Source organism: Camelina sativa, chromosome 11 (genome assembly GCF_000633955.1).
Source record: "Camelina sativa cultivar DH55 chromosome 11, Cs, whole genome shotgun sequence".
In the NCBI taxonomy this organism is placed as follows: domain Eukaryota; kingdom Viridiplantae; phylum Streptophyta; class Magnoliopsida; order Brassicales; family Brassicaceae; genus Camelina; species Camelina sativa.
In genome coordinates this window covers 44,860,207-44,877,441 of record NC_025695.1, presented here as the reverse complement: position 1 = coordinate 44,877,441, position 17,235 = coordinate 44,860,207, and the positions used below count along the sequence as shown (strand labels likewise).

Genomic DNA, 17,235 nt, shown 5'->3' with positions numbered 1-17,235 from the left:
TTCGTTTCCAACATGGGTCTTTTGATTTGTAGGGTTTATTATAGGGTTTTTGAGTTTTCCAATTTCGGTGATTTTTTAATCACCCTTTTGTTTTCAGATGTGAAATTTGTGCTCTTCTTTCAAGGTTTTTGGTTTGATTGTGGAACCTAGTTGGTGGATTCGACTTTTGTGAAAGCTACATTGTTTGTTTCTCTATTTTGGTTCTGCGTAGCTTTCTGAGAAGTTAACTTAAAAATGATTTTTTTTTTTTGTGGTTTCCGTTCTTAATGCAACCTTATATCAGTTTTGGTGTAGTTAACTTTGATGAATTGGAAAGTTTTGCAGTATACTTTCACGTTTTGGATTTTGTTGATCTAGGACTAGGAGCCTAATTAGTGGATTCCACTTTTGTGAAAGCTGCATTCTCTGTTTCTACATTAGAAATCCCTTTTGGTTCTGATATTTTTTCTTTGCGTCTCTAGATAGCTTTTTATGCTTTTTATTGAGCTTTTAGAAGTTTCTCTAGTTTCAATGTTTGATGCAAACGTATATCTTGCTTTGGAGGAGTTTATTATTTAACACATCTGTTTTTGGTAAAGGTTTATTATCCCATCTATAATTGTTTAATGTTGTATGTTGATGTTGCTTTGGCTTCTAATTGTTTGGCATGTTTAGGTAAGAAGTCTTGAGGAAGGGTTTCTCGGTTCTTGGTATTTAGGAACTGTCATTGCAGCCAAAAGGCGACGTCGACGTTGTATCAGATATGATAACATTCTATCTGATGATGGTACTGATTATCTTGTGGAAACTATTGATGTTTCGGATGTGGTAGAAGGGTTGGAATCTGATTGTACTGACGTTTCTGATACTTTCCGTGGACGTTTAAGACCCGTGCCTCCGAAACTGGAAGTTGATAAATCGAAGCTTGCCTATGGGCTCTGCGTCGATGTATTTTTCAGTGAAGCTTGGTGGGAAGGTGTCCTTTTCGACCACGACAATGGTTCTGAGAGGAGGAGAGTGTTTTTCCCTGATTTGGGTGATGAATTGGATGCTGATCTTCAATCTCTACGTGTTACTCAAGATTGGAGTGAGGGTACAGAGATGTGGGAGTGTCGTGGGAGATGGCTGTTTCTTGATTTGATTGAGAGATACAAGAAAGATAATTATCTCCCAGTTTCCATAAAGCAACTTTGGTATGACATACGGGACAGAATTGGTTTTGCGAAGATCCAGGAATGGACTTGCTCTACTAGGCATTTATGGGAAGATTTGATGCAGGAGGTGATTAATGATAATCTTAGAATCACCATTAACCAGTTTCTTTATGACTATGATGCTGAAAGATTCCCTCTGTTGAAGCTTTTGAAAGAAGCTTCTCAGGCTGTTATTAATGAGACCTGTCTCAGCGGTGTGCTAGTGAATGCTCCACAAGAACAACAATTTTCCTGCATTGATAAAGATTACAAAACGGTAAGCCAAAGATGCCAGTCCTTGTCTGTCTTGACTTCTGTTTCTGGTATAAGATCAGAGGCAAGTTACATCAATAGGGCAACCGAGTTTTCCAGCAAGGAATCTACTACCGCTCATAAAAAGATGGTACTGCACAAGAAACTTAGAATTTGGTATCCTTTTAATTGTGTTGCTAAATCAGGCCCACAAGCTGTGTCAAGCTATATCAGGTCGACGTCACAAAATGTAGCCAAACATGTCAGAAAGCATCTTAAGTATATGGGATGGACCATAGAACATATGGTAGACGAAGCTGGAAGGCAAAGGTTTCGCTACCTCTCACCAGATGGAAGACTAACAGAGCATTCTCTTCGTCAAGTGTGTTTCAGATTGAAACAACGTGATCAATCCTGGACTACTCCGGGGATGGCTAAGCCTCCTTTTTTGTCTTCTGAAAATCAGACTTGTAACACCCAGGAAATTAGATGTATTGTTTTGGCATTGCCTGCCTGTAATAGAACTGTCACTCTTGGTGAAGGAAGGAAACTGTCTGCTGAAACCTCGCGCGAGTGTGAAACGCAAGGAAACGAGGAGGTCTTAACGAGAGAAAGCCGCCATTTTTGTCCCAGAAATGCCTTCCCGGGTCAGAAAAAGACACTCCGTGTTAGGCTCGAGCCAAAAACAAAAGCTCAAGGCATACGAGAGCTGAAAAGTAAGCGTAAACAGAACCTTAGATATAACTCCAAGAAGGAAGAAGTAAATGTAGATTTGCAGAATGTCGATCTGAGCATGAGAAGGGGGCACACTTCAAGAATGTTAATGGATATCAAGAATCGAGTAATTGGTCGTGGTAAAACTCGTGTGTTACGATCAAGCAGAAGAGTGCAGCGGGTAATAACTCCCATCTCAAGAAATCACAGCCCACGTAGTATTCTTTCCTGGCTCATCGACAACAATGTGATTCTACCTAGGGAATCTATACGATACCGTAACCAAAAGGATGACACTCTGAAAAAAGAGGGGAAACTAACCCGTGAGGGTATAAAATGCAGTTGTTGCCGTAAAATTTTCACCGTAAGTGGATTTGAAGTTCATGCTGGTGGTGGATCCAGCAGAGCAGCAGCCAATATCTTTCTGGATGATGGAAGATCTCTTTTGGAATGCCAAATAGAAGCCTATAAAACAAGAAAGAAAGCACAACCACCTAATATTCTGAAGATAAAATTGCGTCAAGGGGAGAACGATGTAGTTTGCTCCGTTTGTCACTATGGCGGCAAACTGATTCTCTGTGATGGATGTCCATCCGCCTTCCATGCAAATTGTCTTGGGCTGGAGGTTTTATCTTTTTCACTAATTTCACTAAGACCGTAATTAAAATTTACTGCTCTTTCTCGTGGTCTCTTAACACGTTTTTGTTGGAATTTGTAGGATGTTCCAGATGGTGACTGGTTCTGTGCATCATGTTGTTGTGGTGCCTGTGGAAAAATCATTGTGAAGGTTACTAGCGAATATGCCGAGAAGTTTATCAGTTGCAAGCAATGCGAACTTAAATGTAAGGAGTTCTTCCCTATGCTAATACGAAGGTCAACATGATATACTAAATGATATTGAGTTCTGTTTTTTATGTGGTTCATATAGATCACCCTAGCTGCATGCGTTGTGATGGTGCCGGTGTTTCATTGAATACTATCTTGGGAGAAAAGTGGTTTTGCAGCAAAGACTGTGAAAAGGTACATAAATCCAAATCCCGCCTTCCATTTGTGTTTATTAACATCCATCAGAAGACTAACAAAGCAGCCAAAAGAAATAAAAGCTGCAGTTAAGATGATATATTGCATGCCATACTCAACATTGCTCATACGTAAAAATATTGTCTTTATAGATATTTGAAAGTCTCCGTGAGCTTATTGGAAAACCGAGAGAGGTGGGCGTGAAGAATTTAACTTGGAGATTGTTGCAGTCCTTGGAACCAAATACATGTGGGATTGAAGCTTCTAAAATTGAGGATATGGCAGAAAATCACTGCAAACTCAGTGTTGCCCTTGATGTGATGCATGAACTTTTTAAGCCTGTGAAAAGACCTCATGGTGGAGGAGATCTTGCTGAAGGTGTTATTTTTAGCAGATGGTAAGAGACAAACAAGGAATACCTTTAAGTATTACATGTAACAGCCTTCTATTACATTCTTTCGCATCAGACTCCCTAACTCAAAAAAAACTGCAGGTCAAAATTTAAACGTTTGAACTTCAGTGGATTTTACACGGTACTTCTAGAAAGGAATGACGAGCTTGTTGCTATGGCTACTGTCAGGTAAGATTTATAAAGCCTAAATGTCTCTTTAAATTACAGAAAAAAAAAAAAAAAAAAAATGGCCTGTATAAACCTCTATTGATTGATATATTAGTCTGACATGTTCTGTTCATTCCCTTTTCAGAATTTTTGGGAAAAAGGTTGCAGAAATGCCCTTTATTGGTACCAGATTCCAGCACCGCCAGCACGGCATGTGCCGGGTTTTGATTAATGAACTCGAAAAGGTGTTTACTGTTGAAAACTACACTTCCCCCTTTGGCTCAATAAGCTTTGTTTGCTTATCCTGAAGACCAATTAACTGTTCTCTTGAAAATGTTGCGTTCTCTAGGTGCTCATTGGCTTGGGAGTTGAAAGGCTGGTCCTGCCTGCTGTTCCATCCGTGCTGAACACATGGATCAACTCATTTGGATTTACAAAGATTACAATCTCCGAAAGGAAAGACTTTCTGAAATTTACCTTCTTGGAATTCGGACGAACAATATTGTGCCTGAAGGTCTTGACCAGCGTAGCAGATCCATTTTCAAGTACAGGTTAGTCACCATGTTTTTTGTTTTTGTTTTTGATTTTGTTTTGCGGATGAGGTTAGTCCCTTTGTTTGCTACGTTATCATTACAAACTGTAAGCTTTTCAAACTCAATCATCTTGAATAAGGTTTGAAACTTCAGTTCTGCATTATCATGCAGTTTCTCTAGGTGAACCACACTGTGACATCCTTAGGATTGAAGACAATTCTGCTTCTGATGATAGATCAGAAATACATCAGGCAGAACATCACCTCGAGGAATCTAGCTCCACCAAAAATCCACCAGAGTATGATGTTCCAACTCTCACTCCTATGATTTACTAATCCAAAAACACCCACAACGAGAAAATCAATAATATAACATGATGCAAATGTCCTTGCATGAGTCCTGAGAATTAAACGATACGAAAATACTTGGAATAGAAATCAGGCTATAAATAGGAGAGTCCTAAAAGTAAGGATCCTTAACATGGTGGTATTGTTGTGCCCTTGATAGTTTACATCGCCTGGGATATAACTGTAAGTCCTTAAATTATAAGATTGAAAAACAAGTTTCAAGAGATGTCGACTATTCTTGGCAAGTAGCTGAGTCAAAAGATGATGAGTTAGGCTTTTGAATGTGACTAGAGAATTGGAATAGAAGTATAGAGGGTACAATAGGAGAGAGTGTCCATGAGAGCAAGGATCCTTAACATGTTGATTGAGATTGAATTGTGCCTGTGTTTTGATGCTTTTACATGTGTGATAAAACTGTTTTAGAGAAAATCTATAAGTTTAGGAGGATGACAGACACGAATTGAGTAACAAGTTTCGAGAGATCTGGACTCTGCTGGGAAACTAGTGAAGTCCAAAGATAACGTATTAGGCTTCTTATTGTGTGACTAGACAATCCATGAATCGTATTAACTTCATACAATTTTTTTTTGTTGTTTTCAGGGAAACAAAAACACATGAAGAAGGGTTACTGAAAAGGAACCGTATCTTAAAGTGTTACACACGAAGGAGGTTAAAACGCATAAGGTTAACATGAAGTATGAACACTCCAAGGAGAGAGCATGAGCATCCTCAGACAACTTTGTCTCCACGAGTTCTGTTCAGAATCTTCGGGCATGAAAGGTTGAGATTTTACGATTATTGTTTGTGTATACTAATCTTAAGCTGGGTTACACAACCCCCACAAAGGTGTCGAAATATGTTAATTGGAAGAAAAGAAGAAAAAAAATTGAAGGAACAAATGCTTACCTCTCTTCTGACACTTTGATAATATAATCTAAGCAAAGTATTATTATATGCCCTTTGTGAATTGTGGATCATAAATTATTCAAATTTATTGCTATCAATTATAGGTGCCTTGAGACATCTAACAAAATCGATCATGTGAACATGCAGAAGAAAACTAAATCCAATAAAACCCTTCACCAAAGAAACAAGTTTTATATTTCTTCAGCAATGTTTTAAAGATTTCTCTTCTCTCCAAAGGTTGTATTTTTAATTTATTTAAAATTTAAGATTTCATCAACGAATAAATACAAGTTTCGAAATTTGTAAAATATTTACAGAAGTAAGAGGACCCACGTGAACGACCCCATACCCATTTGCACAGAGACAACACCACTGATACCCCCAAAAAAAAAATCAAAATCAAAATCTCAAAGCAAGAAACTTTTCTTTCTTTAAGATATTTTTATTTCCCCATCTCTCAATTATTTTACAGCTTTCTTTTATTGTTTTGTGTTCCGGGGACTAAAGCAAAAGATGGGTTCTTCTTCTTCTCTTCATCTTCCTGGCATCTCAGTCTCCGCCATTTTCTTTCTTGTTATTCTCTTCCTTCAACAACCAGAACAATCTTCTTCAGCCATTATACTAAGCTTGAAAAAACGCCATGGAGGAAGCTCTGGTAGTAGTAGTAGTGGTAACCAGTACAGCTCGAGCAGACCATCAGCTGGTTTCCAAGGGAACAAGAGCACTTGCACTCTCTTCCTCGGCACGTGGGTTCGTGACAGCTCTTACCCTCTCTATAAACCGTCGGATTGTCCCAACGTCGTTGAGCCTGAGTTCGATTGCCAGATGTACGGTCGTCCTGACTCTGACTACCTCAAGTATCGTTGGCAACCTCAGAATTGCAATTTACCCACGTATGTGTATCTACTTACTCCTCCTCCTTCCTTCTTTTGGTTATATTGGTCAATCTTGAAGAGGTTCGAGTTCATCTGAAATCTGAAATTTTGGAGTTACTTTAGTTGTCAAAATGTATTCTTTTTGTGAACCCATTTGAAAGGATTCTACTTTAGTTTCGTCTCTTAAGATTTTTTTGATTGCTCAAAGATCAGGTTTTTATAATAGAGATGTTGTGGGTTATATTGTGCAATTTCTGGTCTACACAAATGGATTAGGTTCAATGGTGCTGAGTTTCTATTGAAAATGAAGGGCAAAACCATAATGTTTGCGGGTGATTCATTGGGGAAGAATCAATGGGAGTCTTTGATCTGCCTCATTATGTCATCTGCACCTTCCACTCAGATTGAAATGAGGAGAGGCCTTCCTCTCTCCACCTTCAGATTCTTGGTAAATGCTTTCTTCTTCTTCTTCTTCTTCTTCTTCTTCTTCTTCTTCAATGTCTCTTACTACGTTGTGTCATAGGTTCTATGTAAGAAACTGTTCTTTTTATGTCTAGGATTATGGGATAACCATGTCGTTTTACAAAGCTCCGTTCTTGGTGGATATAGACTCTGTTCAAGGCAAGCGAGTGTTGAAACTGGATGAGATCTCTGGCAATGCTAACGCATGGCATGACGCTGATCTCCTCATCTTCAACACTGGTCACTGGTGGAGCCACACTGGAAATATGCAAGGGTAAGTTAAAAACACTTCCAGTTATTTGATTTTGTTTTAATGTCAAAAAGTGTTTTATTTGCTTATACCATTGATCTCTCCTTGTGAACAAATAGATGGGACTTAATTCAATCAGGCAATACTTATTACCAAGACATGGACCGTTTCGTCGCAATGGAGAAAGCACTTCGTACTTGGGCGTATTGGGTTGAATCCCACGTTGATAGATCCAAAACCCAAGTCTTCTTCCTCTCCATTTCTCCAACACACGACAAGTAACTCACTCTATCTCTCTCTCAGTTTCTCAAAGTTGTTAAATTTGGAACCACTTCTGATGTTTTTGAAACCAACTTGTATGTGTGTTTTGTGAATGATCAGCCCGAGTGACTGGGCGGCACCATCATCTACTGGATCCAAGAACTGCTACGGAGAAACAGAACCAATCACAGGAGCAGCTTACCCAGTGAGTTCATACACAGATCAGCTAAGATCAGTGATCGTTGAAGTGCTTCACGGAATGCACAATCCGGCTTTTCTTCTCGACATAACGCTCCTCTCTTCGCTTAGAAAAGACGGTCATCCGTCAGTCTACAGCGGTCTCATTAGCGGTTCGCAGAGGTCTAGACCAGACCAGTCAGATTGTAGCCATTGGTGTTTGCCTGGTCTACCTGATACATGGAACCAGTTATTGTATACGATTCTCTTCTATTAGCTTGTTTTTTTTTTTTTTTATTAGTCTTCTCCCATCAAAGTATTCAGTTAGTAGTAATATTTTGGCACATTCGAAAAGAATCTTTAAGATTACGGAGGCTTTCAATTGTATAAACTCTTGAGGAAATTATCTTTCTAATGATCTAATCTTAATAATTTCATGCAACAGAGCAGAGCATAGTAACTAACAACAAGTCAACATTATTGAAAAGGCAAAAACACTACTACAGGCTTCAGCTAAAATTAACATAACCTTATTAGGCCTTTTTAAATATACTCAATGGGCTTAGTGAAAAGCTTTTAGGGTTTTTTTTTCTTCTTTCCCAGAACCTTTCTTGTTATATAAATAGAGGAAGTTCAATTGCATAGACAGATCAACAAGTCGATTTCTAGGGTCTTAGCAGCCAGCAAGCAATCGATAAAAGAAGTCAGTTCACATAGAAGCTTCTGTAGTTTTCATAGTTTTGGGGTTCTCTGTACTGTTACTGGGTCTCTTGGTTTGGTTCTCTAGTGTTTTTCTCACGGTTTCCGAATTGGCTTCATCAGATAGTCTATGTGGATTTGTTCGTTCCCATATGATTCGTTCCCTTGAAGCAAAATTAATCGTGTTGCTTTCGTTATTTTTATATATATTCTCCCTAATATATCTTCAGTGATTTTGTATTTATACAATCTCGTTTGATGTTGATGTGGGGAGAAAACACACTTAAGCAGCTATATTAATTATACTTTAGTATCCGGATTTAGTTTTTGTTATATAGATTGTTTTGGAAGAACAGTGATGAGTCAATTTACAGACCTGTAATGATTGCGGTAATGATCGCATTTCATTATGAACATCTAAGGGACTGAGTTCTTCTTTCTTTTTGAGATCTTATTATAATTTTATTTTCTTGGTACTTGGTGGTTTTTGTTTTAATTATGATAAGAGAGAGGCTGATGAAGATTAGATATAATGGTTACTGAAATTTTCAGTGTTGAAATATTATCTTCTTGACTAGGACGGTCTGAGGCTTCTATTTGGGTTTTTTACTAATCTTGATTTATGAAATTTACTAGAATATAGCTTTGAGTTGTGGATGATGAGCACAAATATAAAAAAAAACAGTTATCCCTGTCTGAGGATTTAATCCCATTGATGATTGATTTGTAATCTGACATAATACATTTCACAAAACACGAATATGATGTTCATGTTATAATGGTGTTGACTAAAGGACGTTCTAAGGCTTCTGTCTGGTTTTTTAAATACCATGTTGTCGTTTGATTTTAGAAATTGACAAGGATGTTTGGGTAATTGGGTTGTGGATGATGAGCACAAATATGAAGAATACAGTTATCCCTGTCTGAGGATTTAATCCCGTTGATGTTTCATATTTAATCTGACACACCACCCAATACCCGTTCGTATCATTTTGCCTTTGCTTGTTGACCATACTGTTACATAAGTATCACTAACACGAATATGGTTCAAATGGTACAATTGGTAGTTCTAACAGCAGAAACACGTAGCTTCGTTTATCTTTATACCTGGAATCTATTTTTGTCATCAGAATTCTTTTGTGACTTAATTAAAAAAATCGTCTCGGCTGATATCGGACTTTGATTGAAAGATTTTCATAAAACTAGAAACCTATCATTATCGTCAATGGAAAACGTGTTTACGTACCATATGTAAAGATCATAGCAACGGTACTTTAAACACAAGGCAAAATTGGATACAAGAAATTATAAAAGAATTCAAGGAAATCAATTTCCTGCTCTGTACTTTCTAATTGTGGCAGTCCTATGTACTTGTGTAATATGTTACTGTACTTGTGTTGTATCCAAAATGTTCATATATACATACTATTGATTTTCGTTATGTACTATTTTTAATCCGGATGGTATATTTTGTATACAATTCACAATTCTATCATGGTTATCAAATGTCATCCACACAATACACACAAAGTACATAACTACATAAGTGATAATTTTCAAGATATAAAGCGTAAAAAAAAAACAATGACAGAAGGCAGTCAAAAACCAAGAAAAAAACAGATGCGTCAAGGATGGAGATCATTCATGAGCATCTACATAAAAAGATAATATATGCACACACTCTTATAGTTATCTTAGAGAATGTATAATACTTCCAGGAAATAAGATACATCAGCTTTATGCATTTTTGTGCTGTGGCATTCCTTAGCCATATTGTCTTCTTCTCTTCCTTCAGTGTCGTCGATCATCTAAAATGGCTTCACTTTGAGCTACTCCCTCCGTTTCAAAATATAAGATGTTTTGAGTGAAAACACACATATTAAGAAATAACTACTTTACAAAAGTTCAACCAATTATAAACAAGACTGCATAAAAAAACAATAAGAAAATATAAAAGTAATCTAAAAATTGTCTAGAAAGTTGAAAACATCTTATATTATGAAACAAAGAAAAACCTGTAAAACATAGTATATTACGAAGGAGAGACAGTATTTGATTGGGGATGATTTTATACATCAAAATTAAATCAAGTACGTATTGTCGAATTAGTGACTTAATGGGCTTAAATGGTCAATGTTTAAGGCCTATTAGCCCAATAAATAAATCTGAAGCCTAACTTTGGGTTATAAAGTTTTAAAAACCCTCGACTTTTTTCTTCTGGTTCTCCCCGTTCTCAAAACTTCTTCTCTCCCACAACTGAACGACCAAAGTTGCAAAAGCAGACCAACTCACTTTTTCACAGTTCCAAGATGGCGAGCACTGAGCCAGAGCGTGAGAACCGCGAAGAGGAAACCGAAGTCCACGAAGATGAAGACACCGGAGCGCAGGTCGCTCCGATCGTTAGGCTTGAAGAGGTTGCTGTCTCCACCGGCGAAGAAGATGAAGACGCTGTCCTCGATCTGTATGTTTCTCTTACTCTATTCGTTCCGATATCTTTGCTCTGGTTAGGTTTAGTGTCGCGGAGTTTGATTGAGATGTCTTGTTGTGGTAATTGATCTGTAGGAAATCGAAGATGTATCGATTCGATAAAGAAGGGAACCAATGGAAGGAGAGAGGAGCTGGAACTGTTAAGCTATTAAAGCATAAGCAGACTGGCAAAGTTCGGCTTGTTATGAGACAGTCTAAAACCCTAAAGATCTGTGCCAATCACCTCAGTATGTTTCGCTAGTAACCTTCTTCTCATTTCTGTGTTTCTCTCTTGTTTTGTGTATCTAAAAGTTGTGTGGGATTGTGTGTTTTATTTCTTGTGCAGTTTCGTCTGGGATGACTGTTCAGGAACATAGTGGTAATGAAAAGTCTTGTTTATGGCACGCTACTGATTTTTCCGATGGCGAGTTGAAGGATGAGCTTTTCTGCATTAGGTTTGCTTCTATTGAGAGTAAGTTTGCTTGTGGAATCCCCTGCGTACTTGTTGATGTGGTTACATTTTGTTTTGTTCAAGTCGTAATTCGTGCTTGTTGAGTCTGAGTGGAGTTTTTAAAATTACCATTTAGAAGAGTTTAGTTGTGATGATTGAAGTCTCTTTTCCTTTCATTAAGTCCTTTATAGACAGCTCAAAACAAGAACCGTTCTGCTTTTGTAGTGTCGGGGCTTAAAAAGTCTTAGAATGTTGCTTCGTTATGTAGATTCAGGGATACATAGTTGTGTAGATGACTTGTGAAGGTGTAACTGCCATTGTCCATGACTCAGTTGGTTTCTTGAGGTTGTTGATCTTATCACTAGACATGAAACAAAATGGTTATGTGATCTGTTAGATATTAACAACTACCATATTCGTATTTATGTTTACATTAGATGTAAGATTATGTTACTCTGCTTTGCTGTGAGAGTTGGCATTTGCAAGAGTAGGCATTTTGCATTTCTACCACTTGTCGTAGTCTGCGTCAACTCTTTGGTTTTAGATTCTCCTGTGGCTAATTGATAGTGTTGCATCAACAGATTGCAAAACGTTTATGGAGAAGTTCACTGAGATTGCTGAAAGCCAGCAACTAGGTAAAGAGAGCAAAGAGGGCGATGAAGCTGCTGATTTAATAGTGAATCTCTCGGTTGAAGAAAAGAAAAGCGAGGAGAAAGCCAAGGAAGCAGAAGAAAAAAGCCCTGCAAAGGAAGAGAAAGATACAAAGGAGGAAGAAGGGAAGAAAACAGAGGTGAGCACTTGAGTTAAAAGTGGTTGTTGTTGGGATCACAAGTGCTTTGCGTCTGTTTTATATAATATATATATACTTGGCACTGAGAGCATGATGGTAGCTTCAAAAGGAGTCATTCTCCATTGTCATCTCTCAAAGTTTTTTTGAGTCTTTGCGCGCTGTGTTAGAGAATGAGAATCTTATCATCTTTTGTTTTTTTAATGTTGTTGTAAGTGTTTGACTATTGTGTGGTCTCTTATAGTATTTCTCATCGGATTATTTCATAAATCATCCGATATAGATTGACCATTAGATTCGACTTTCGTGAATGACATACATGTTGGTGTTGCAGCAAAAAAAGGGGATAGTAATGTGGTGGTTCTGAAAAGTGAAAACTAGTTAGTTAGTTTAGGAGCCAGTAGAGTTATTGGACCATAAAGCTTTAAACCCAAAAAAATACGAAAGGCTCCACCACAATAAAACCATGTTTTAAGCACTTATCTATCTCCATTTATTTCCTTCTGACTATGAGCTGTTCCTGCTACCTTGCATATCTCTAATTGCATCTTTTATGTCCCATTTCTAAAGTACACTTGTGTTTTTTTCTTTCAATTTCATCTTCACATTACCACTAGTAACTGGTTATATGATAGTTTATTAATGGTTTGATGTAAGAGGTAACTATTTCTTACATACAATTGTACATTGTAGTCAACTGTTATACACTTATACTTGCTACTATTAATGGCGAAAACCCAAACCAGGCCGAAACAAAATTCATTAAATCAAAGCTGAACCAAGTTTTGATAGTAGTTTAAAAAATAAAATCCTTAAATCACATTTTAGTTAGATATATGCAAAGAATACTATTAAGATATAATCGTAACTACAGTTAATTTTGTTTACTATATGATCTATTATCCAAGCTAAAACTAAAAACCCCCTAAATGTCGACCCATTTCTCCAAAATTAGAAATATTCAAGATACTCGAACCAAACCAAAAGGAGGAACTGAATGCATAAAGCTAACAATTACAACATGACCAAACAAAGATAGGTAAAAAAGAAGTAAAGAAGGCTAAATGCTTGGAAGTTGGAAAAAAAAAGGCCCAAAATAAGGAGTAGGTGCTGTTGGCAACTGCAAATCCTTATTTTGGTCAATAAAGTTCATAGACTCTAAATCCTTCACAGACCTCTCACTCACCTATCTAACATTTATATCTTCCTTATTATTTCCATGACTGCCATTTTCAAGGTGTGTCATTTTCTCTCACACCTATTGACAACAATTATTATACCACTCAAGTGCTATACCTCCACTTATATGTGAAATAATGCAAAAAAAAATAAAAAAAATAATGAAAACTCTGATATTGTATATACATATATGGAAACATGTCTGACCCTTAGCTAATCGAAAGTTAAGAAACTTTTTTTTTTGTCATCTCAAATTTTATTAATGAACTAGTTTTGGTACCAAAGTGAAATACAAAGCCCAAAAAAGAGAAATTTAAGCCGGTGGACGACATAAATGTCCCTGGAGTCTAAGCCGGCGGAAAACAAGAATTCTTCGGAGTCTAAATCTTATCCAAGAGAAGAAAATACTTAAAACAAAACCGAAAAACTCAAACCTAAAACGAAAGAGGACGAGCCCGTAAACTAAAAGCATAGGCTACTAGGCTTAAACCTTACAAAATACTAGTCTTAAGATGCAAGAAAACCTCTTCTCTGAAGCACAAGCAAAAGAGATTTATCAAAGGTGCCCACAGCCAACCCGAAAGTTAAGAAACCTAATTCTATTACTCTATAACTTATTTGAGAAGTGAACAACAAGTTGTCACTAAAAAGTCATATGGGAATTTGTTCTTTTTTTTTGGGTAAACTCCGTGGCCTTGAGGAGTCACTTAATTTTAAAGATTTTGCAAGTTTCATCAAAGACCATCCTCGGCTCCTCGTGGTTAGGTCCTGTGAACATCGAATATATATATTTCGCACGTATATAAAGATATGATACAATAATACGATATGTTCTTTTTTATTTAAACGAAGAACAATAGTAGTATTAGAATAAGATTTGATTAATAGAGAAACGTGTAAAGAGGATTTGATGAAAAAATTGCATAGCGTTCCTCGTCTTCTACTTTTGCTTTATGTTCACGTTAAATCTACCCGTATATCTCCCTACTTGCCTTCTTTTCTAAGCTAACTTTCATGTGACCTCCATTACCTACTTCTCTTCTATTATTCTTTAGTCTTATTTGTTTACTTCTTCATCTTACGTATAATTTAATTATTCTTGCGACTACAAACAAAATTCTCCGATTCTTCCACGATTTATAGGGGATATGTTCTGATCTTCTTATGAAAGAATGTAAGCGATGAGAAAAGAACATTAAACAAATCTTTAAAGAAATCAGATAAATTGTTCTAATGCGTTATATGACATATTTTTGATTTTTTTCTAATACTAAATGACAATATAGGAGATTACCTGATGTATTGAGACTATTTTGTTAGTTGTTTAGTGATAAGGAATGTGTAGGGTTTGAACCTAGATAGATGTGAGTGTATAGATCAAACATTTTAATAAAACTTAAATAGGATTATATATCTAACAGATTGATTCAATATAAATCATAGTTGATAGAAAGATACAAAAACAAACCCCACCCTTTCTTTTAAACTCACAACCTCCTCCAACTCTATTATTTTGGTTGCAACCACAGCACACACTAAAAGACGAAAGGCCCACAACTTTCCCAGCTGCTGCTAGTACTTCTACACATCACATTTCATCAATATTCCAAACAAAGATTATGCATTGCAATGTGTAATCCATATAATAGTACATATATTTGACAAACTGGAAGACAATTGGTTCGAGACTGAGTTACTTTCTTTCAAATATTCTTAAATTTTATAAATTTATTGTAGACCAAATATCCTGATTTTATGGGTTTATAAAATAAATGAGAATTGACTACTAATCTATTTATTTATTTTGTTCTCAATATTTGTCTATTTGTTTTAGTATTTTTTTATACGTCGTGATTTTGATTTCCCCTATACTATACACTTGACTACTTTATAGTTATACATATATAAATAGTTTAACTCTCAAAACAAATAAAGAAATCATAATGAGCTGATCCAAGAGAGAAACAAAAGAAAAGTCTCTGAATAAGCAAAAAGATGATTATGAGGGAAGAAGAAGAAGACGGCTCAATGAGTGTTAAAAGCAGTCTCTCAAACTTCCTCAAGATCTTATCTTCTTACAACTCCAATGTCCTCTTAGCTGCTCTCGTCTTCCTCCTCTTAGTCGTCCTCTTCGTTTTGCTTCTCCATTTCTACGCTCGCTTTTTCTGGTCTCCCTCTCATCAAGATTTATCCTCAGCCGCTAGACGCCGCCGGAGAAGACGACGTAGTAACCGGAGAAGAACAGTGACTACAACAAGAATCATACCTTCTCTCCCACTCGACGGTGGAGGAGTTAATACTCCTGCTGTTGTTGCAGCTGCCGTTACAACAAACGATGACAAAGGTTTGGATCTGTCAGTGATATCTTCGATTCCTCTGTTCGTTTACGAAGATGACGAGGATCAAGATGAAGAAGATGAGTGTGTGATATGTCTTGGTTTGTGGGAAGTTGGAGAGTTTGGAAGAAAGCTAAGAAACTGCGGACATGGGTTTCACGTAGAGTGTATAGATATGTGGTTGTCTTCTCATTCCACGTGTCCTCTCTGTCGTTCCCCTGTTCTCGCCGCCTCCGTTGAAGACAACCTCAAGCCGTCCGTTGACGCCGTAGTCCAAGAAGAAACAGAGGTTAGATTGCAACTGTCTCAATCCGGAGAAGACGATCGGAGATTCTCACTGTCTCTTGCTGAGATCGAAGATGATGATCACAAAACAGGGGTTGACGACGGATACGGAGACCGTAACGGCGTTGGAGAAGGAGAGGTTAGAATTGAAGTGTACGATGATGAGGAGGAGATGGACGGTGGAGGATCATCAAGAGGTGATCGGAGGTCAATGTCAATGACGTCATCAGCGTCAAGTTCGTTGATGAGGATGTTAAGTTGTAGTAGTACTAGTAGTAGATCGGAGCGTAACAAAGTGTTCCCGTCGGCGACGCAAGATTCGTCTAAGTAAACAATATTATATACTATTATAGATTAATGAGAAAAAATGTTGTGCTGTGAACAGTTTTGGAAATGGAATGTGAATAACCAAAAAGCCTCTCCAAAAGAGGTAATCTATTTGATTAAGCTCTCTTGGTTGAATCTTATGAGATTATGATTAGTGATTACATCATGACGTTTGTTAATTATGTCATCAAATAGTTGTGCAAGCAAAGGCCATGTAATCTATAATTATGTTATCATTTCTCAATTGGATCCCATGTAAAATCAAGAGTTGTGATGCGAAAAAAGTAAGAAAAATTATTAAAAACTTCGAAGAAATGAAAAAAGCATAGAAAGCAACAGTGAAAAAATGTGAGAGAGAATCTCAGAGGCCTACATCACTCACTTCTCATTTGGGGGATCAAAAGCATCTACTGTTTAACTTATTGTTGCAAACTTAAAGTTATGCTTTTGTATTTTCCATTATTTTTGGCCTCTTCTTCAACCTTCCATATACAGTTTCATATTCAGTAGGACACCATGCTTTGCAGTTTTATTAAGACTAGTCAATTTCATGTACATTACATCATCGATCATAGAACAAAGAGATAAATAATATAAAACGAGTGATGAATTACGAGAAACGTTAACTATATAATGACCACAATCTATATAACCTTTTAGTGATCAATCAAAGTATTGATTTCCCATATAATGAGCTTAGAGGTTGTTTTCAAAGTTTACTTTTCGATTGCTTATTCTAACACTCTTTGTACTTTATTTTAGACATCTAAGACATGACCCTAAAATCTCTCACATTAACTCAATTCTTCCCCTCCCCAAAGACAAAAGTTAAACTATTCACAGAATGGGAAACCAAGAAGAAACCAAAATTCGGTGGGAGTGAGTGATGAGGTTGAGAAGCTTTCCAACAAAGGTGAACCTATTTCTATATCCCTCTTGAATCAACGGTCTCTTTCTTGTAAATTCTGTACAATACAAGACGCCAGACTACTACGCCCTTAATTGAACTTTCAATGTTCTAACCTTTGACCTAAGGATATGTATAATATAAATGACCCTTGTGAGTAACATTATAATTCGTGCTAAATTTTTTTTATAAAAGCCCATCTCAAGGCCCATTTAATTTATTGGCTTCTTCTTCTTTTCTTTTCTTGTTGTTTCTTCTGAATTTTTTCTC

The 17,235-nt window shown here is 36.8% G+C and overlaps 4 protein-coding genes across 6 annotated transcripts in view; all 4 read left to right on the top strand.

Moving 5' to 3' along the window:
* Nucleotides 1–5,535, top strand: part of LOC104726435 — a 5,966-nt gene extending 431 nt beyond the window's left edge. The window contains exons 2-10 of one of the 3 annotated variants that reach the window (XM_010445302.2): nucleotides 655–2,763; nucleotides 2,857–2,980; nucleotides 3,067–3,158; nucleotides 3,311–3,555; nucleotides 3,652–3,738; nucleotides 3,863–3,962; nucleotides 4,067–4,262; nucleotides 4,431–4,548; nucleotides 5,198–5,535. In XM_010445302.2, coding sequence (XP_010443604.1) covers nucleotides 655–2,763; nucleotides 2,857–2,980; nucleotides 3,067–3,158; nucleotides 3,311–3,555; nucleotides 3,652–3,738; nucleotides 3,863–3,962; nucleotides 4,067–4,262; nucleotides 4,431–4,548; nucleotides 5,198–5,291 — 3,165 coding nt within the window. In that variant the 3' untranslated portion in view covers nucleotides 5,292–5,535. Of the gene's footprint in view, nucleotides 1–654; nucleotides 2,764–2,856; nucleotides 2,981–3,066; nucleotides 3,159–3,310; nucleotides 3,556–3,651; nucleotides 3,739–3,862; nucleotides 3,963–4,066; nucleotides 4,269–4,421; nucleotides 4,549–5,197 lie in introns of all 3 variants that reach the window. The other 2 variants (XM_010445301.2, XM_010445300.2) reach the window with 2 other exon arrangements.
* LOC104726434 (protein PMR5) lies at nucleotides 5,924–7,946 on the top strand. The gene is made up of 5 exons (XM_010445299.2): nucleotides 5,924–6,396; nucleotides 6,655–6,826; nucleotides 6,936–7,114; nucleotides 7,210–7,368; nucleotides 7,472–7,946. Exons 1-5 carry the CDS (start codon nucleotides 6,017–6,019, stop codon nucleotides 7,803–7,805), a joined length of 1,224 nt encoding a protein of 407 aa, XP_010443601.1. The 5' UTR covers nucleotides 5,924–6,016; the 3' UTR covers nucleotides 7,806–7,946.
* On the top strand, nucleotides 10,441–12,225 carry LOC104726433 (ran-binding protein 1 homolog c-like). Its single transcript, XM_010445297.2, has 4 exons — nucleotides 10,441–10,688; nucleotides 10,790–10,941; nucleotides 11,040–11,165; nucleotides 11,726–12,225. Exons 1-4 carry the CDS (start codon nucleotides 10,537–10,539, stop codon nucleotides 11,944–11,946), a joined length of 651 nt encoding a protein of 216 aa, XP_010443599.1. The 5' UTR covers nucleotides 10,441–10,536; the 3' UTR covers nucleotides 11,947–12,225.
* Nucleotides 15,032–16,178, top strand: LOC104726432 (RING-H2 finger protein ATL63-like). The gene has a single exon (XM_010445296.2). It carries the CDS (start codon nucleotides 15,106–15,108, stop codon nucleotides 16,060–16,062), a length of 957 nt encoding a protein of 318 aa, XP_010443598.1. The 5' UTR covers nucleotides 15,032–15,105; the 3' UTR covers nucleotides 16,063–16,178.